A 22,206-nucleotide genomic window follows, 5' to 3' on the forward strand; every position below is an offset into this window, starting at 1 on the left:
AATAAAAAGCATCTGTATTAATGTAAAAATATTGAGAATAAAACCTTCAAGGTTTTCCAGCATGGTGGATAACGGCTTATTCTTTTTTAATCGCTCCAAGTAATCTGAATATATTGACTTCAGATTATCTCTGCTTTTAATGTTGGAAATACTTGACTAAGTGTGCTTCTCTTTCCATCTACATACACTTTGAACACAAGCTGTCACCCTGGTAGAGAGTTCTGAGCAAAACTGGACTTCTTCATAGATCACAAAGATCAGAGTTTGAGTGACGATACCATAACCATCAGGTTGTTTCAGGGGCCAGATGACAATATCTGTACTGGTTTCTTTAAGCCACATCTGTACAGCAGCCCAGAATTTGCCCAAATAGCTGTCAGATACAGTAAGGACAGGATTCCTACATTCTGAATGCAGACACTGTGGCCTGCCAGGGAAGGCAGGATGGCTCTCATTTTCAAAAGCACAAAGATGGGAAACTATTCTAATGTAACTATTCTAAACCAACCAGGAAGTTATTAGGAAGGAGGCTGGGATAGCATCCTGTCATGCCAATGGAAAACCATTCTCACCACAGATAGCGAATGGGGCAGTAAAATGCAGGAGCTGGTATTGGCCGGTGTGTTTCCAAAGTCCCAGTAACAATACTCAGGCACACACGCTTTTCACTCAACTTGAATATTTTACTAAGCTAAATACAGGAGTGAACAGGGAAAGCAAGGATAAGGTAAAACTGGCTTATTCTTACTCACACTTTCCCATTTTTCCTTGTAAACCCTTCAGTCACAAATCGTTTATCCACGTAGGAAAATTCACGAAGACCTCATCTTCCTGCCAAAGCCTGTGCCAGACACCGTGAAGACGGAACCTATTTGTTTCCTGGGCTGATTTAACAACTTACCACAAACAGGATCACTTAAAGCCACAGATCATTATTCTCTCACAGTTCTGGAGGCCAGAAGTCCAGAATTACAGTGTTGGCTGCACCCCACCTGAGGTTCTGGGGAAGAATCCAGTCCGTGCTTCTTGTAGCTTCTAGTGGTTGTCAGCTTCCTTGGCTTGTGACCACATTACTCCAATCTCTGGCTGCATCTTCACATCACAGTCTGTGTGTCTGTCTGCCCCTCTGTGTGTCTCTTAGAAGAATACTTAAATACTTGTCATTGTCCAGGACAAACTCATCTCAATAACCTTCAGTTAACTACATCTGCAAAGGCCCTCTTTCCAAATAAACAGTCCCAGGTTCCAGGGGTGGAGATGTAGACACGCCTTGCAGGGGACCACTCTTAGCCCATGATGGAGAAATGATGTGACGTAGTTCCTACCTTTAAGGAAGTTTAAAGACCTGAAACAATTCTATTTTTTTTTTATTTTTTCTGAGACAAAGAACACACATGTGTTTGAGTGGAGGAGGAGCAGAGAGAGGGGGAGAGAGAGACACACACAGAGAGAGAAAGAGAGAGACTCCCAAGCAGGCTCCATGCTCCGTGTGGAGCTCGATGCGGGGCTCGAACTCATAAACCTCGAGATCATGACCTGAGCCGAGATCAAGAGTGGGACATTTAACCAACTGAGCCACCCAGGTGCCCCAGGACAGAAAGCAATTCTAATGAAAGAAGTATGACTGAGGACAACAGTGAGAGGAAGAGGAAGAGACTCAAAAATAGGAAGGGCCCACCGGTTAAATAACCTGGGCCTGGTTCAGGAGGACATACCAATGCTATTTTTAAAACATCTAGAAATAGTAAGCAGGTACACACAGCCAACAGGACTGGGCTTGAAGGACTTCAAGTGAGGAGTCAGAGGTCAGAAATTTTCTATTTCCTTCCGAATGCATTTGAATTAGCAACATACTCAATCCATCCAGAAGTCACCCTGCTGCTCAAAGACAACAGTGCAAACCAGTCCCGGAATTGTCATATTCAAAGAAGACCCTGGATTTGGGGGAGTAGGTGAGGAGGATTGGGTAGTAGATTCAATGGGCACGAGATGGCACAAAAGAATCCTGCTGTGGCCAAAACTGGCAGGAGTGCTAGGTAAGCGTGCTCAGAATGAGCATCTGTTCAAGGTAAAAGCTGAGGCAAGGCTGAGGGGAGGGAGAATAAACACAATCCACTGATGGGATGTGACAGTCTGAGGAAGGCGATATCAGATAGGTTGTTCAGAGACACAGCTGATGCCTAAAACAACAAATTGATCATGGATCTTTTTTAAACAAGACAATTAGTCCGTGGGTGAATCTTGAGAACACTGTATTTGAAAGCTGGGCTTTGATCTCTGGGCCACTGTGATTTTCACACTCCTCCTGCACACTGGAAGTGCAGTCACCTATGGTTCTTGTCGTTTTCTCCTTCCCTGCCATTAGCCTTGTATCCTATTTGAAAGTGCATCACCTAACATGTGATCCCTGGAAATATTTTTAAAAAAAAAAAACAATCAAGAGTATGTATGGAAAACAGCAGCTATAAAATCATTTTTACATAAGCCATTTCAAACCAATAGGTTTGAATTTTTTTTTTGCACTCCAGAAAAACATTTCATCCTTCTAGAATATAAAACTGGGTGAGCCGACCCGTCTTTGCAAAAACTTCCTGAATGTGTGGAACTCAGAACGATCTATCCTACTCATTAACACGGCAGGACCTAATGATGAGGGTTTCTACTGTTGGTTTTCTGAGTGTTTACAGTTTCTGAAATGTTCTGTGTCCTCTCTAGTTTAAATATTAATAGAATCTCTTGCCCACTCATGTTCATCACGGTAATATAAAAAGGCCCCATTTTCACACTGTGGGACAGGCTGGTTGGCAGACCACACAGCAGAAAGATTAAGAGAAAGTCTGAGAAAGGAGGTAATTCAGCGAGGGTACCTTTACAGTCTTCACCTCCACACTCCCCCTGGGCTAGCCTCAGCTTTCCTCACTTACCTACCATGATAGCTTTGGGCTCCAGAGCTCTTCAGCAAAGGACTATAAGCATGGAGAAGTCAAGCAAGGTGAGGTGCCAGGAAAATGGAATACCAGTGTGGATTATAACCACCACAGCTCTAGTAACAAAGACCCAAACTCCTGAAAAAGGCAATGATCACTTCTGTTCTGTAATAGAAAGATTAGGTTTACAATGCCCACAGATTTAACTCTTTTATTTAACCCAACCAATGGTAATCTGAAGCAGCCATGTGCGATAAAGGAAATACTTTAGAGCCCTGTTCTATACCAAATCTACCAATATCCACAGGCTATTTTAGATACAGCTTTTCTTCCAAGACTCATTAATAAAATAAGGCAAATTCCAGCAAATTAAAAGCTTTCATAGGATATTTTGTTCAAGGAAACTGGAGGTCTGTTTCTTGAATCATCAATCATTAAAGGGATCCTAAGTGTCTTTTGCAGCACAGTAAATCTTAAAGTAGGATTTGGTAAATGTGTGTGGACAGAGGTGTGTGCTGCCAGGACACATACAAATGGACCAGGGGACCCTGTCCACGCTAGTGCTCAAGAATCTACGCTGAAGCTACTTTTGTACGTCAAAAGCCCGTACTTGGAGATACTGTGGTTACTTTAAATGGGTCCGTATATAAGACTGAATATTATCTCCAAAACCAGTTACCTTAGCAAAAGCGTTACATCAACATCGAGAAAAGGCTTTTAAATCAATCTTGCTGGTTGAATTTGAACCAACTCATGTGCTTTAGTTTTATCATTTGCTTATCAATATCCACAACTGAGTTCCAAAACTACAAGAGTAACTGAGAAGAGTAACTGGCTTTGCCTTTGCGCAGGCGGTTAAATCATCAAGGGAGGTTGTTGGGTTATTTTCTTTCTGAGTCTCTAAAGACTTGACAAACTCTTGAGGTGGTAAGCTCCTAAAGAGCAAAAACTCTGCATGCAGATTCTTCTGAATAATGTTGCTTATGGATTGGTGCAATTAAAACCAGTGGTTAGCAAACCATAGCTCAGAGACCAAATCCTAGTCTGGCACCTGTTTTTGTAAGATCTGTGAGCCAAGAACGTTTCTAGGTTTTTACATAATTGAGACAAGAATCAAGAATGTGTCATGACAAGTGAAATATAAATGACACTCAAATTTCTACGTACATAAAGTTTTATTGGAATGCAGCCACACCCATTTGTTGGCATATGGTCTGTGGCTGCTTTCACGCCATAGCAGCAGAGCTGAGGAGCTGCAACAGAGACCACATGTCCTGCAAGGCTGAAAATATTTACTATCTGATTCTTTACAGCAAAATTTGCTGATCTCTGATCCAGACAATTGCATTAGTAATATCAATTGTAATGGTAGTATCAGTATCAACTGCAATAGTGTTATCAATTTTCAATTATTTGTCCCGTATCCAAGTTTTTACTTCCTTCATTTATGATCCTAAAATGAACTCATCTTAAAATGTTAAACTAAAAGAAATAAAATCCAGCAAGAATGTCATCTCTGGCCAGTTACTGTGAGAATGAAGTCCATTTTAGCACTCAACAAATGCATCAAGTATTGGGATTTTTTTTTTCCAGTTTACTCCCCTTGGGATCTTTCCTTTAGGACAACCTTAATTTTGGATTTGGTCTTATAAATCTGAGATAGTATTCATGGTTATGACAAACTAGATGTGAGGGTATTTTAACTCCTCTAAAGAAGATCTATTCTACCTAACTTCTGTGTAAAAAAAGATAAATGTGAGCAATACACTGACTTTAAACTTACCAGCTGCAGTCATCTTCCCACCCCAACTTCCAGGAAATTCACTTTCATGGGATGAGAGAAACGATCTGCACATTAGCTTCCCATTAGGAATGACCAGGAAGCATAGGAGGTAGTTCTATTTAGAGATGTCCAATGACAGATGCCCCAGAGGGTCTTGAAGAATCACAGTCAATCATGACCCTCCACCTACGAACCTGGAGACTCCACTTAATAAATGACTGGACCCAAGCAATTCTTCCAGATAAGCATTTAAACCATATTTTCTCCTTGGGAAGAAAATAACCACAAAAGTCTACACAAAAATACTATGAAACATTTTTAATCCTGCAAAGGACTTGATTACTAGCAACCAAAAAGGAGAAAAGTCAACAAGCATAAAATTCAGTCTTTTAAATCAAGTGGACATGTATCAAATTGCTCAACAGTGTTAAATGGCATGATGTAATTTATCCATAGAAGACATGGTCTCATCCAGCAGAAAACTGATTTAAATATGTTTTGACAGAGTGCTAAGAGATATTACAGGCAACCGTAGACTTAACGAAGTATTTAAGGCTTCAAAACCTGGGCCTCTTAGAAAAATAACCTACAACTTCTTCTTCTACCATTTATGAGGGGAAAGAAACAACAAATGTCTATTAAAAGTCACAGAAACATGATTAATTTGTTTATGCCTTTCAACATTCCACTGTGTTCTGCAAAGGCAAGACATAAAACTCCAGTAAATTTTATAGCTAAGATTGGTCTGAATATTTTCCTCATGATACTCTTTCTGTCACACTTCTTCAGTGCTTGGAATAAAATGACAAATCACTGGGATCCAAAGGGAAAAGGCAGCTCCTTTCCAAAGATGGGGCGAGCTGACAAAATCTATTTTATACCTAAAATTAGAAATAAAATAAATAAATTCTTCAATACCAACTACATTTTCAGAGAGTTCATTAAAATTTAAGGCATTTTTTGACATGTCAGAGATTTTAGTCCAGTGACAGTAGAAGAAAGAAGCTACCTGGGAGCAAATCCCAATTATCTCTATGGCTTGGTACATACACACGTGGAGCACAGCCTAAGATGGAGAGAGGTGACAGGTGACTCTGTGGACCCTCCTGACTCTGTGCAGCCTGTATACATTTGCCGGGGTTCCTCTGAAAAGGGGCATCTCAAATGGATTGTCACTCTTCTGTTTAAATTTGGATCAAGTTGGGGAACGTGTTTCATCAGCACGGTTTACCAGGGAAATGTGAGCAAGGCCAAAATAATTTCTTCTAATAATCTCTTATTTAAAAAAATAAGATTTAAGAAATTAAACATGGAAAAGGTTTATGCTAAGGGACGCCCTCCCTGAATTTCACAACAATAAAATAATGGCAACCTCATCTCGACTCATGAATCCCACAGCAAAGATGTACACAAAACAAACATTCATTCAACAATAACAGGATGGTCCAGTGTTTTACCCACCGAATAAGCACCATTATTTATTTTTCTCCCATTTTCCACAAAAATAAAGACATTACCTGCTGAATCAAAAATTACAAATCATACCTCATTCAAAGACTTGGGGCACACAAACACTGCCCCTGTGGCCTGCCTCTAAGGCAATCACCAGTCTTTTTGGAAATCTAGATTAAGATCTACAAAGATTACTGTTTATTGAAAACAAACCGGAGCACCTTAGATCATCAATGATCAATAAACTCCCCTCTTTCCCAGTTTTGAAACAAAGTTTACACAAAATTAGTCAAATCCAATTTCTTCCAAACTTCTCTCAACAGATAACATTCAAGTCGTGCTAATACTAGAAACCCATCCATCAGAGGAAATATCACGATTACCTGGGTCACTTCTGAATAAGAACAACACTTATTTCATAACTACTTATGGTATAACCACATTTTTAGTGTGAATACAATTATATGCAATGGTCCAAAATGGAATTCCTGCCTTATTTGCTCAAAATGAAAAATTTCTATGGAAGTCATAATTCTCAATGTGTTAACAGAAAAATAACCATATACCTTTGATTATTGATAGACACCAAATATCCCACTGCCATTTTCTGTGAGCCGTGAAATTATCCCAATACCTTTTCACAGTTATCTGTACTTATACACAAGCCATCCCCCTTTCTTCTTCATGACTTTAAAAGTGATTTTATAAACAAGCTTTCTCACTCATTTAAAATTATACTTCAAACATTACATAAATGGTTTTAAGCATTTGATTTCTATGATCGTGTCAGCTTGCTTGTTTTCATGGGAAGTCTGGCTTCTCTTGGCCTTTTTTTTTTTATTTTTTAATATTCCTTTCAACACCTTCATTCAAGCCCTTCTTACCAGTTCCAACAAGGATGAAATTTCAAAGGCAAATAGAAGTGTAGAAAACCCGAACACGTGTTTATATGTTTACTCTTCCTAAAAAGTTACTTACTCAGGCTTCTGAAATCAAGAAAGACCCTACGAAAAAATGAAAAACTTACTGTCTTTCTTTGTTCATGATTTTTTAATAGAAAAGATGTTTTAAGGTATGTCAGGAAAATAAATAATGGGAAAAAAAACTCTACCTTAAAATTTTTTCAAATCTTCCCCAAAGAAAAGACATAAATGGGATCACAATGCATACGCTCAAATCTGCCCTCCAAAGCATACTTTTTATGTAGAAGTTATAAAGAATAAAAGTTACCCATTAATTATATGGCATGCATCAGCAGTGCACTGGTGGGCTTAACCTTGGTTTCCAGTTATGTCTATTTACAGATAAATCTCTTCCTGAGTGGAGCTTCATCTTCAGTTGAGACCCAAACCATTTGCTTTCCTATTTTTGGCAAGATACTTGACCATGTGATAAGGCAATCAAACATTTCAACCTCCTTCCCTTTTCAGCGGCATGGCCCTCCTCTGTGAGATCACCAATGTGCCGGATATGAGGACAGGATCTAAACTACGGTCCTCTGAAACTAGAGATCAGCTTTCTTTGTTCCTTAGCCTGAGGGCTACGGCACTGTCTTTTCATATATTTGGGGATCTTGAGGATTTCAGTTGAACAGATTCAAAATGGTCTTCTTTTTCCTATGAAGAAAAAAAACAAAATCAACTCATATTCCAGTAAGAGTTTAGGATCTTATGGGTCCAGAAGGAAAGTTCTGGATATCATTTCAATCTATATACCTGCCAGTTGTAATTAGGATTTTACAGGAAGTGGCAGATATAAAACAAATAGCATGCCTACCCTAAAGGATGCTTTTGATGTCCAGGAGATAAGACAGACAAACCAAAATAGAAGCAAACACATTACTGCAATAGATAAAAAAAGATGTAGCTGTGTTTTTTGTGAAGAAACCACTGAGACCCTTCCCAAAGGGATATCTGACCTCTGTGCCAAAATAGATGACCTTGACATGTGAATTTTTTACAAAAGAGAACTAACATAAACTACGTATTCTCAAGATAATATAGGATAAATAGAAGAAGAAGGACAGCAGAAATAAATGAGGACAGCACCAATAAGACATAAGATCGTTAGGATTCATTGATATGTTTTAGGAAAATCTTTTGGGCATATACTTACTAAAGATATTAAAAACAAGTCATCAGGTAATGTCAATAGTTTAACTCAAATCCATCATTGCTGGCTTGTGTTATGTATTACATTCAAACTGTAGCCTATTAAAATAAGTAATCCTTGGGGCACCTGGGTGGCTCAGCTGGTTGAGTGTTTGACTCTTGATTTCTGCTCAGGTCATGATCTCACACTTCATGAGTTTGAGCCCTGAGTTGGGCTCTGCACTGATCGTACAGAGCCTGCTTGGGATTCTCTCTCTCAAAATAAATAAACTTAAACAAATTTTTAAGTGAATCTTTAATGGGGAAAAAGAGAATTAAGAGAAGAGATTTCTCCCAATGTCTCATTGTTCACGTTAGAAAAAAACTTTCTGAATTCTACTGGAATGCAATGGGGTGACTATGCTTTCAAAGAGGATAGAGATGAAGGAAATTAGCATTATTTTTAAAGTAAAGGAAATAGGAGGCATACCAGTCCTAGGTGCAAACAGATGTGTGTCTGAAGTAGAGAAGTCAAATGAGACAATAAAAGTGAGTAGACACTGGGTGCCTGCCAGAAAGAATAAGGCTGCTTTTGTGCTTTCTCTCATTTGAGTGAAGTCCAAGACTTCAGACAAGCTTTAGGGCTAGAGGGAAAGGATTATAGGAAAAATGTCACCACATGAACACCAACCTATCACTTATCCCTGCCCATGCTGAGATGACATGGCCCTGGGAGGGCAGGATGCACATCTCCTCAGTGCTCTCTGTGGCCCTGAAGAAGCTTGCCTGAAGCCTCCTGTTGACAGGACTTCATTTTATTGAAATAACCACTGATGATTCAAATGTTTATTAAGCACCAATGCACTGCAAGAGCATGACTAGACTTCAGGGATACAAAATGTCTGTCCTCAAGGAGCCTACAGTGCATCATGGGAAAGAGCTTTAGGGTGTCAGCAATAAACTTAAAAGGAAATCCAAGATATGTATGGCCTTTCCTGGAGACAATTTGATTCAATATGTTCCTGAGGGGGAAAGAGGAAGAGGCCTGCTGGTGATCCTCAAGGCATCACTTGAAATAAAACACTGAAAACACTTTATAGAATCATGTTAGCTTCATACGGCTTTAGATGCCATGTCCTCTGTGTTCCCATGGGATTTTGCTCCTATTGGTGAGATGGCGGGGTATATGCATCCAAACACATCCGCATGTGTGTGGAGTCAGCACCACTACCTGAGACTTACGGATGGCAGAATTGCAGATTATTCATTTTTTTTAATTCCCAAAACATGACTCCAGGCCTACCCCATGGTAGGCTGTCAATCAGTGGTTATAAATATGTACTGAAATGCTACATTTCAGAAGGAAAAACACTGGACTTGAACTCAGCAGATGGGGTTTTTAATTCCTACCTAACCCTCCCTTGGACAAATAAGGAAAAGTCTCTAGATATCAGTTTACTCATGCATTAAATAAAGATGCCATACACATGATTTTTTTTAAGTTCTGAATTCAAGAATTTACTCAAAAGTCAACTTCCAGAAGCTTCTCCTTACCTCATCACTACCCATTTTACTGCATTCCCTTCTCCTGTGTTCTCCACAAGACTCTAACTCAATGCTCTTATACTGGATGATCATTGTGTGGGTGTGTCTGTGTGTATGTGTAAAATGTGCATGTGTCCTGCACTAATAAACTAGATAGTCTCTGACGTATCACCAAAACCGGGCAGAGTGTCTAACAGACAATGTTCCATGAATGATGGTGGAATGAAAAAATAAAAGAAAAAAGTTGAAAAAAATTCCTGAAGATATATTTTTAAAGTTGCTGAGGAAAGTCAAGAAAAGTCAATCTATAGATAAAACCTGACAAGTCCAGTGTATTGGTAGGAAAATACCAAATAAGGTCTGGCCTTTAGGACATGAATAAGAATATATAAGATAAAGCAAATCTTAAATGACATTAAGACAGTTAAGAAACTTACAGCCATTTTTACTCTACAAAGCCAAGCATAAAAAAAAAATGTAAAGTAGGACACACTATTAAGATTTGTCCAATGATATACATAGCAGTTTTATTCAGAGCTAGATACTGGAAATGGCACAAGTATTCATCAATAGGAGAATGGGTAAACAAATTTTGGCATATCCATCTAATAGAATACTACTCCTGGATAAAAATGAATCTATTACTGATAAACAGAGGGTAGATAAATCTCAAAAACATTTTTCTGAGTGAAAGAAAACTTACACAAAATACTACACACTGTGTAATTACAATTATATGAAGTTCTAAAACAGATAAAACAAATCTACAGTTTAAAAAGATTACTTCAGTGGTTTCCTCTGGGGGGATAAGGATAGGGATCAGTTGCATGCAAAAGGACGTGAGTCAGCTTTCAGTGGTGAGGCTAACATCTTATTTCTTGATAGGATTTGGGGTGACACAGCATATACATTTCTCAAAATTCATCAGATTGCATCCTTGTTATGTGGGCATTTCACTCTATGTATACACTGTCCCTTAGAAAAAAACTGAAAATATTTAATTCTCTCATCAGTTGTATGTATCCTGAAGTGTTTAGGCATGAAACGTATTGAATTCTATAGCTTACTTTGAAATTCATCAAAAAAAAAAAAAAAGATGTATTGATAAATGAAAGAGGGATAGAGATTTAGAAAGATAGGTAATAAATCAGATGTAAAATTTAGGTGGTGGGTATATGACTGTACCACTGTATAATTCTTTCAGTTTTCCCATAACATTTTAAATTTTCATTTAAACAATTTTTAAATTATTCTGTCAATTAGAATTGCTATGCAAAACAGAGTTAGGTGCACTGAGCCTTCTCAGGGAGAAAGACTTTATCTTCCACTATGTTTCCTGTGATTGTTTTCAGGTGCCTTTAAAGATTTCAATTCTCTGGCCATATAACAGCAACAAAAGAGGTCCTGCAATATGAGGAGACACTTAAAAGTTTACTAATACTTGTAATTCCCTCTTTTTCTTTTGCATTCAGCTTAGAGGTCACTCTGTCCTAAAAATCTTGCCTGGCACTAAATGCTTCCTCCATTATAAGACAATGCCCTTACAAATAAGGAATCACAAGATCAAATCAGGCAAGAGAAGTTTAAGTAAACTAATAATGGTGGTAATTCTCCATGGGTCTCCTGTGTTTCTGAATGCTTGGGAGGAATATGTTCAATGTCCGTTACGGTACACAATCTTCGCAAATATAATATTACAAAAAGCCTTGGATGACATAGGTCAAGTCTTCTTCTAGAACAAAAGAATAGTTTGCCTACAGCTCTCATACTGTCCCTCTCTGTGGAGCAAATGGTAGACATGCTTCCTGACTGTTATAAAACATTCAGATTCCCCAAGCTAAGGGCTCCTTTTCTATAACATAACCCACTGTGTGTCATCTAGTCTGCTTCACTCTGTAGTAAGTGGGGCTTGAGGAAACAAAGTAAACACTGTTGTTTTGACTACTGCTATTGCTGCAAGTAATAAACTTGTTTTGTCTCTGACCCAGCAGACTCCTGTCTTCAAAATGTCCAAGAAAGAATGGCAGGCTAATTTGTTGGCTAGCAAGTATAGTGCAGTTTCAGAACCTTGATAGTTCTTCACTGTTTTGCTGATGAGGATGGAAAATTGACAGAAAGGTATCTTTCTGGTTGACCAAATTCTATGCTCAACAAGGTAATAAAATCGCCGTCCACTTCACTGCCTACAAATGAAAAGGAACTGAGGAAGTAGTTGTAGACTGAGTTCTGGGAAGTGGTTCCAAGACTTCACGGGTCAGCTGTCTGAATGGTGGCCTGGATGTTGTTAACACTCTTCTGAGAAGGAGGATTTCCTCACCAATCAGGCCATCAGCTGCAGCTGTGTTCCTTGCTAACAAATAATACTAAAATTCATTGTTATAGGAAAAGGTTTCACCCTCTTTCACACAGAGGTTACAGAGATATGTACCTACAATGACCATTAAAGAAAAAAATGGAACCTACTTAAGGGCAGAAACTAGGTGACTTGTTAGAATTTTTGCTGATTCTCTTTGGAGATGATGTGGCAGGAATAAATGATCATTAAGAATGCACCAGCTGGGGCACCTGGGTGGCTCAGTCAGTTGAGTGTCTTTGACTTAGGCTCCGGTCATGATCTCCCAGCTTGTGGGTTTGAGCCCCGCGTCGGGCTCTGTGATGACAGTTTGGAGCCTGGAGCCTGCTTCAGATTCTGTGTCTCCTTCTCTGCCCTATCCCCACTCATGCTCACTCACTCTCTCTCTCTCTTTCTCAAAACTAAATAAATTTTTAAAAATGATTAAAAAAAAAAAAAAGAATGCACCAGCTGGGCCATCCTAGGAATAAACATCTCTTGTACTCTACCATGACAACTTTATCAAAGATGACTATAAAAAGTCTCAGACATTTTGTAATGGGTCTTGACTGCAGTAACAAAGCTTTGGCCTTCTCTGGGAGATTTCCCTGAGACTAATTCCTGCAGGAAAACCTAGTGAGGCTATGACTAGTATTGAGACTCTTCATGCCCCATATTGGGTTTACAATGCAGAAGGTCACTGGAGAATGAGAAACTGACCCAAAGGAATCTTCATAAGTTAGTATGATCAGCCCCACCTGAAAACTTCCCCTATCCTTTATTTTAAAACCAGGCTATAATTTAGATTGATGAAAATGAAGGGGTGCCCTGGATAGCTCAGTTGGTTAAGCGTCCAACTTCAGCTCAGGTCATGATCTCATGGTTCATGGGTTCGAGCTCCACATCAAGCTCTCTGCTGTCAGCTCAGATCCTGGAGCCTGCTTCAGATTCTGTGTCCCCCTCTCTCTGCCCCTCCCTGCTTGTGCTCTCTCTAAAAATAAATAGATAAACATTAAAAAAATGTTTTTAAAAGGCTCCAATACGTGAGTCAAGCCTAAATCAACAAAAGGACATAATACCCTCAGCCTCAGACAGAAATCAATTTTGCTAAGGAGTCGCAAAGCTGAAACAGATGATGTTAGGAATGATAACCTTGCCATTCAACATAGGATTTCACATGGACCAAAATACTGGAAGTTTGGTTGAGCAAATGCTGTGCTGCTTAAAAACAAAAGCAAACGCATGCCTTGTTTGCTGTCACAGAAACTGCCTTTGTCTCTGCACCCTTAATTCCATCCTCCTCATCTACCTTGACTTTAGCTGCTTTAAAGAGAAAGATGATTAGTTTTCCTGTCACGGAGAGGGAAAGAAGGCTATGCACAACCATCTGAGTATGCTAGGGAGTTCTGAGGAGGGAAGGGATTCAAACATTTATCACTCGTTGTTGCAGCCACCAAAGTCACCATTCTACCAGAACCTGTGATAGGAGAGGGACATGCAAATTCAATGAATGGGGTTTAAGCAAGGCTCTCAGCAGGGAAGGTAAGATAATGTGACCTTGTGTGAAGGGCTCTACAGGCCTACTCAAGATGTTGCTGCTTCTACATCTGAAAAAGTAGGAGGTGAATATGCTTATACATCCTCACCTCCTAAGTACCAGAGGAGATTCCCCTGGTCAAGAACAGTCCCATGCAGAGAAGAGCTAGCAGAATATACCAGGGGTTCCTAATTCCTCTGCCATTTGCAACAAGTGCCTGTGTCATGACTACACAGAAGTTTCTCCACCTTCTGATGCCCAAAGTTGTCACAACCCAAATGATGCACTGTTGGTGTCAAGTTAAAAGTCCCAGTCTCAATAGCCCTGCCTGTGCTATCAGACATCCGCCAACAAAGATGGTTGGTAAACCCCAACAAAATTCAGGAACCTGCTAATTGACTAAAGGTTCTGGAGACTATGTGACTAGATTTGCCATCTGCCAGCCATGGAAAAGCAGTCCAGCACCTTACCAGACACTTTGCTATTGGAGACAATATGGCTTCACTTGAATAGGCTCCCTGCTGTCTTCTATCAGCTAACCTACAAAGTAGTATCTTTTGAGGCAGGCCCAAACTAACAGGCTATGTTAAGTACTGTCCAGTAAGTTGAATCATGCTCTCCACCTTCGTGGCCTCACAACCCTAATGACCAGTTTGTGTTATAATTCTCAGTCATTAATGTTGCTGCCAATTAGAGACTCCAGCAATGATAAAGAGCCTTCTCCCAGAAGCATCTTTTGGGATTTTAGATTCATCACCTTGATATGGCTACCAGGTGTAGTCCTTTTGAAAAGCAACTATTTGCTCATTACTGAGTTCTTGACAAAACTTAAAGCCACTGCCATGCGCAGCTTGTGACGCCATAGCCTGATAGTCCCGTTCATGGTGGGTCAGCAAGGTGGAAAGGGCATAATAAGCCTCACTTGTCAAATATAAATGATGTATTCAAGAATATAGCTGATACTTCCCAGCAGCAACTCAGCCTCCCAGGAAAATATGGCAGCATACCCTACGGGGGGAATTTTATCCTCTACTCCACCTCCAAAAATGAAGCCACTGGCTCTGGCCCTTGGTTCACCAAAGTTCTACTACATGATTGGGGCTGCATTCACTGATGGTTTGGTTGATCTGACACCCAATGAGTGTCAACCAGCTGCTGTAGCTGTCCTATCTCAACACCAGGTATGAATAACTGAAAACCTACAAAATTGTCTGGCTCAGTGGGCAGAACCCAAAGCCACTCTCATGGCTGTGGCCAGTACTTCTCTTGATAAACCTTATTCTATCTCCAGTAACTCTTGAGCTATTGCCAAGAGTCAATAAACTATTTGGTCTGCCACTTGGAAAACTATAGACTGGCACGTTAAAGTTACTCCCCTTTGGGGCAACAAATTCCAGAAACAAATCTTAGCTGATCAAATCATCTGGGTCATTCATGAAGATACTTCCATTAAGGACCCATTGTCTTAAAAGATCAAATGGAATTAAGCACATGATAGAAACTGCACTGGACTGCCAAAAATGCTGCATGGACCCATCATTCTGTCCACCATGGCAATGAATCTGGCATCACACACTGAGCACAAAGTAAAGGACTGATTTTTGGATGCAGTGGTTACCACAGCATGCAAGACTTGGGATTCATGTCAAAAGGTGACCAGCTTTTCCCTGGAAAACTGATTATGCATGTCACATCTCTGATCACCTCTCTTTGGGCTGTCAGTAATTCCTTACCACTTGTGATGCCTGTTCAGGTTATGGTGTTCCTCTTTCAGTCTGATCTGTTGACTCTAGCCACACCACTATGGCCTTTGAAAACAATCTTATTAATGTTTGTGGCTTTATGAATCACTTCCAGTCTAAAATGATGCCCTTTTTATCACCAACGCTACCCAAATATGGGCTGAGAGTACAGGTGTTCAGTGGACGTTCGACACTTCATACTGTTGAAAAATATCATTGACCATTAGAAGGGCCTTCTCAAAAATCAAATCAAAAGATTTCTGACTCTATCTCCCTCACCTCCTCCTAGTCCACACATTTAATAAGATTGTTCAGTTACTAAACATGGCTATCCCCAGAAAGGGATAATCTCCTCTTGGCTGTGTCACACATAATTATCAGTAAGAAAGTTGAGGTTATATGCACTTATATAAGGTTATATTCACTTATAAAAAAAAAATCCAGGTTTCTACCCTGACCACTCCTGGACATGATGTGTCCTTTTTACTCAAAAGCCACTCCCAGAATAGCTGGTAGTAAACCCCACCAGAAGGGAGTCTAGGAGATTCAAATATAATTCTAGTTTAGCCATCTGTATTGTTTTACTGGACTGTCAATAACCCTAGACCGAAAGAATACCAATCACTTCGCTGACTACACAGCTTATCAAGACCTCCTACCACAGCCCACATGGACAAGGGTAGAGGACACACTGGGTCTTCATCATAAGTTTTTTTTAATGCCTTTGTCCCTCTTGCACTTGAATGTTCTGGAGCATAGGTCTGGGTGCCAATAATGGGATAAGTAGAAATAAGGTGAAGTTTTAGCTGAAATGGGACAAACTGATTTTGTGGCAGTGGAAGAAGATTAACAATGTAGTCTGATAATGAGGTTCCTGAGAAGGAGATACTTTAGACCCTGAGAGGTATGAACGATGGAAGGATGTTAATGATCATTTGTTTTTCAGAGCCACTCTGTCACCTTTTATAAAGGACAATGCCTTAGTGTTCCTCTCTCAAACCTAGGAGTCTCAAAGACTCCTAGGTCTACCATGCCCATCAGATGCTCTAACCATAATTCCTCTTCAACTTACTGAGAAGTCGATCTGAAGTAGCACAGGGAATGGCCCCAGCTTCTGCCCCCAAAACATCAACACTACCATTCCTATTTCCATTGCTCAGTCATTCCTTGGAGTGAAGAAGTACCACCTAGTTTGCAGCACGGGCAAACAGGAAAAGTTGGAATGACTGCCCTCAAGCAGTCTCCTCAAAGACAATGAAGAGACAGAATTACTTGAAGTGAATGGGGAACCTTAAGGTTTACTAGCCAGCAAGGAGCTTGCAGGCACCATCAGTCTGAGTTGCTTAACTAATATAAGGTCCTATTTGGTATTTCCAACAACTGTAAACACTATTTTCTTTCCAAAGGCACTACATGTACCTTCAGGACTGTACTTCTCGTGCAGAATCCAGGTATTAATTTCTCTCCTAAAAACATGGTGGCTTGATTTGTACCCTAGGAATGGTTCTAAGTGGTCATAATTCAATTATTTGTGGAAATAGCCCCAATATATCATTAACCCTTAAACAATTCCAAGGATTTTCAAAATGAGACTACTGTTGGTTATTTAGAGGTATCTGAAGGGATAACTGATGTTACTCACCTTCACCCTAAAGGCAGGTATTCAATTAGAAAAGGTGGTATGAAATTTGTCTCTGACTTTAGCTGAAATAACGAATGACACTATCTCAGCCTCTGATGACATTCATGTCAACATCAACTCACTATTCAAACACTATTATGGATGATATAATTGACCTAAACGTCACCCTTCAGGGCCAAGACAAAGTCTGTGAAGTCCCTCATACATTCTGTGGTGTCTGGATTGTCATCATCCTAGATCAAAAAGATAGTAACCACTTGGTTGAATATACTACTCACCAAGTTCCTCTGCCATGATATGTAGACAAAAGTGGGAGCTTTATTGGATCCTGCAAATTTTTGAAAACGTCTGTGACTCTCTTCCACATGAATCTTATGGAAGAAAGATCCCGGTGCCAATGGAAAGATCGCAGGCTGAGCAGAAAGGTCAATAGAGGGACTTAAAGAGAAAGCTGCCTGGCTTTCTAAGGTGGACCCTCATGGTTTATGTGATTTAATCAGCTAGTTGAATCTGGGACCCTGGGTGTATGTTTGAAGCTAACAATGAAGGTTCATCTCATCTTGCTGTCTGGTGTCCTAAGAGTAGTAGCTTTATTTAAATGCTATATGCAGTAAAGTGACCAGATTGAAACCCAGCCTTGGTCAATAATCAGATTAAACAGAGTGGTGGATACAGTGCTATACTAATGGGAAAACTGATCAGGAGCCAAGATGGTATAGAAATGAGGTTTGGAGGGGCACCTGGGTGGCTGTCGATGAAGCATCTGACTTTGGCTCAGGACATGATTTCACAGTTAGTGAGTTTGAGCCCAGTGTCGGGCTCTGTGCTGACAGCTCAGAGCTTGGAGCCTGCTTCAGATTCTGTGTCTCCATCTCTCTCTGCCCCTCCCCCACTCATGCTTGCTCTCTGTCTGTCTCTCTCTCTCTCAAAAATAAACATTATAAAAATTTTAAAGGAAAAGAAATGAGGTTTGGATATTTTGGGGAGACAATTCTCCATGGTTCTTTTGGATTTCTTTACATCTTATGAGCAAGGGAGTGGTTTCTCTTCATTCAAGATTATCTCTTTAAGGATCTTGATATAGAAAGCAGCCTTGGAAGTTAAAGATACTATATTTTTCCAGAGCAGATGTCAGGAAATAGTGTCTCCCTCTGGATCAATGAACACACATACTACCTGTCTAGAATAATAACAATAATAACTCTCTTTAGAGCAAAGAATAGGCATGCTAACTGCACATTCTAAAATAGCCAAGTAGCCAAAGCTTAGACTTGCTTTGCTGTAATGCAAGCCATTGAGTGTGCAAGGGACATTTGTTCCTGTTCACATAGCCCTGAGAAAAGTAGGATTTGGGGAACTGGTATAAATTCTGACACCCTGGCTAATGCTCCTGCTGTGAGTGCTGAGCAGTCCTTTGTCTCTAACCAGGAGCTTCATGTCTTCTAAACTGGCCAAGAAACAGTGGCAGGCTTATTTGATTTTTTTTTGCAAGCAGGGCAACATCTCATCTCTTAATACTAACTGTACATTTGTTATCCCATAGCAATAGCATCCTTCTTAAGGTACCACATTGAAAAAAAAAAAAGTTAATCATTAGCAGAAAGTAAAAATGGCTCATTTTATTTTTAAATGATACCTTGTAATATATTTACATACTTAAATGAGAGTAAAAGGAAATAGTTATTAAAACATTCTCAATAAATGTAATCTTTTGTCACTTGTCCTTCCTGCTGAAAATTATTTGAAACACATTTTCTTTCCTCTATTTCATTCTATCTTTAATGCTGAGGGGGTAAACTGCTAACTTCTCCTATTTTAGGTCAATGGTAAAGAATGTCAATAAAATGTGTTTACAAGAAACATTTAAGGCTTAATAATGTTAATCTGTTTGGACACAGTAATCATTTCAAACCTGACAAATGTGATGGCCTCTGATAAGGTACCTTTAATACCTCAACAGTTTATATAACTTTGGCCTTTTCAATGTGAAAACACCTTGTGACCAAATTTTTTTTAAAAAGTAAGATCTTTAATTAACCTAAGACTTTTAAAATTAGAAAAGAATACATTATCTTTGTGAAAATCCAAAAAGCACAAAAATACACCATTTCAAAACTTAAAGATTCCAATTTGTTTAAGACTCCCAAAAAGCAGCCACTGTTAATAGTTTGATATGGAAAGACTAACTTAAATGAATATTTAATTACTGTGATCGTCTATGTTTTGTTTTACTTTACTTATCTTGGACCTATTAGCAGATATGTCAATCTTCACAGCTGCACAGTTGTATAGTATTCCATTACTTTGTATATGGAAATTCCTTATCTACTCCTTATTCATGGTGTGTAAGGTTGTTTCTGCTTTGTTAGCCAGAAAAAAAACAATGCTGCAGTGAATATTCTTATGTTTATATCCTGGTGTACTTCTAGTGGTATTTCTGTTGGATAACCAACCATGGAGACAGAGCCAGACCAAATGACAGGGTTGTATGAATGCTACTACTAGGTTAATAAGCCCCTCATCAATAAATGCACAGTCATACCAGCTTACAATTCTGCTCTCACCTTTGTTGCCAAGGATTTGAGTTTTCCCAGTAGTGACTGTTTATTGGAATATACAACTTCTTCCTCATTATCTTCTCCTTCCATGATAGCACAACTGTCTGCAGCTGGGAGTTCACACTCCTTTGAGTTAGTTGTCATCACTAACTTGGAATATTTGTACTCCAGTCTAAGTAGTGATAAATAAAGTGGCTGATTAATATAAATTAATACTCATTTTAGGTGGTCATAAACCAGCTCATTAAATGCTCTTGTAGTATAGTTGCTCTACTGCTAACAAATTTCCCTCGCCTATAGCTAAAGCACTATGTGTTCTCATTTACCTACCATCCATGCACAAATCTTTTCCAGGATTTCAGAGAATAATGAGAATAATGGCAGTACAGTTAAAGTTATCAATTAACTCACATTGATTAAACTGTCCAATTATGAAGAACTTTTGAAAAACAGAGAGAAACCTTGACATCTGAATGCATTTTCTTAATGTATAAATATTTGGAAGCTAACTCACTATATAATTTTCCAAAGTTTAGTTAATACACATGAAAATACCATAGGTAAGTGATTTGGTCTTTATTGTTTCTCTATACAACTCATTCCTTTCTATTTACTACCTTATAACAGATCAATATACATTCAGAAACTAGACTCAATATTCAACTCTAGATTCTTGGAGTATTGGAGTAAACAGAGGTCATATCTGCTTATAAACTTGGTCTATTTCTTTGCAAGTATCTTTCCACAAGAAACTGAAAAAGAAAACAGTGGAGCAAGAAGACACAATGTTGTCATGAAAAGAAAAATAGAGGCAGAGAGAGACAACTTGACTTCTGATCTCAGCTCTGCTCCCATCTACCTGAGCAAACCAGAGCCTCCATTGCTCTCTGTTTTATACAGATAGGCCTAATTTAATAACCTCTAACATTCTATAATCTATTACCAGAATAATAATCATTTCCATTTCTTTTCTTAAAGGCCTTTCCTGTAACTCCTTCACTAGGAGAAAGTTCTTGTCTCTCTGAAAGAAACTACTGGATGTAACCATAATTAGGTCTACATTTTTCACAAGAAATCCTTCAGTTCTAACATGGTCACTCCAATGAGGTTACTTACTTCCGATTCTTTTTCCAGAAGTAGCAAGTTAGAGCCACCAGCAAAACCGCAGTGAAAGCTCCCACACCTGCTCCCACTTTCAGCCAAAAGTCAACGGTTTCGCAGGTTGACAACTTTTTCTCAGGCAAAGAAATTCCTTTAATGCACCATTTAGGTTCATTCCATACATACAAGGTTTCCTTTAAAAACACACATAGACAGATGACATGTGAAATGAGATTCAGAAGAAGGGTTCTGCTCTTTATTCATAGTAAGCATAGAGGATCATTCAGCACTCAGCTAGTAGAAGCTTCCGAAAGAGAAGAAAGACAGGGAATGAATAAGAAAATAATGAACAAAAATACAACAAAACCAAATAAAAACATGGGTCACCAGATCAGAAGGCTGGGTACATGTTGAGGAGGTTGAATAAAAATGACTCTATGTGGACACAGTATTTGTGCTTTTTTCCTCAAACTTCTTATGATCCCTGACTTCTGAGTCATCTTTTTAAATGACAACTTAGGTTGTCTAATACAGGTAACTGGAACGGGTTTCATCCACCTATGATGTCAGTCCAGTTCCTCCAACAAGCGTCTCCCCTGAGAAAAAGAGCAAATTCAGGACCCAGGACATGTAGGCGCACCAGGACTGGCAGGCTTTGGTGACTGGTGTTGGGGGAGTCACACAGACTACCCCCTTCTTTCCCATGCATTATTCTGGGTCACCTCCCACAGTAGGCCCTTATTCTTATCCTCCCAAAGTAGACGACTCAATGTTGTTAGGGCAATGTTTTTCAAACTGCAACTTGCAACTGACTAGTGAATAACAAAATCAATATACTTAATAGCAATCAGGAATTTCCTTATGAATAGATCAAATAACACTAACTAGAGCCAAAATTAGAATACAGTGCATGCTTCCTTTTATACTTCAACGAATACAATGACCAGCAGCAACTTGCATGATGATTATATTCATTGACATTAAATGACATAGAACACTCAATTTTTTGACCATTGTGTCTGACTAAATATTCTGGTATTTGATGGTCACTTGAACAACACCCTAACAGAAGGATAACACCATGATGTGTAATTTTATTGTACATGCACACAGGTTTCTGCAATTAGACACAAAGAACAGGAGAACCATATTTACTTTAAGGAAAAGTTTCAACCAAGTTCTGGATAAAAATTCTCAGCATGTTTTTTAGAAAGGACATTAGTAATCGAAATTTTTTTTTACTGCATGACAACTGTAACATTTTCATTAAATTTAATGTAAATAAACTACATTTCAAAGGAGTCACATTATTTTTATAAGAATGATGAGGTGAGAAACGAGGGGCATGTTCGATCAAATTCAAATGCTGCATCTCTAAGTGTAAATAATGACAATAAAAATAAAGCTGTTAACTCTGGTCAGCCAATGATGACTTCATTGGAAATACATTCTAACAAAAATTTTTGCCAGTGAAAATGCTAAAGCTCTAATGTCTAA

The 22,206-nt window shown here is 39.0% G+C and overlaps 1 protein-coding gene across 1 annotated transcript in view; it reads right to left on the minus strand.

Moving 5' to 3' along the window:
* Nucleotides 1-7,251: 7,251 nt before the first annotated feature.
* Nucleotides 7,252-22,206, minus strand: part of ELAPOR2 (endosome-lysosome associated apoptosis and autophagy regulator family member 2) — a 69,499-nt gene continuing 54,544 nt past the window's right edge. Inside the window, exons 18-20 of the mRNA XM_047097365.1 lie at nucleotides 20,725-20,903; nucleotides 19,615-19,780; nucleotides 7,252-7,778 (exon numbers count right to left, since the gene is read on the minus strand). Coding sequence (XP_046953321.1) covers nucleotides 7,719-7,778; nucleotides 19,615-19,780; nucleotides 20,725-20,903 — 405 coding nt within the window. The 3' untranslated portion in view covers nucleotides 7,252-7,718. The remainder of the gene's footprint in view (nucleotides 7,779-19,614; nucleotides 19,781-20,724; nucleotides 20,904-22,206) is intronic.

The sequence above is a fragment of the Lynx rufus genome, unplaced genomic scaffold (genome assembly GCF_022079265.1).
Source record: "Lynx rufus isolate CCGP_SWC_20201006 ecotype Redwood Valley unplaced genomic scaffold, mLynRuf1.p SCAF_4, whole genome shotgun sequence".
Classification (NCBI taxonomy): Eukaryota; Metazoa; Chordata; class Mammalia; order Carnivora; family Felidae; genus Lynx; species Lynx rufus.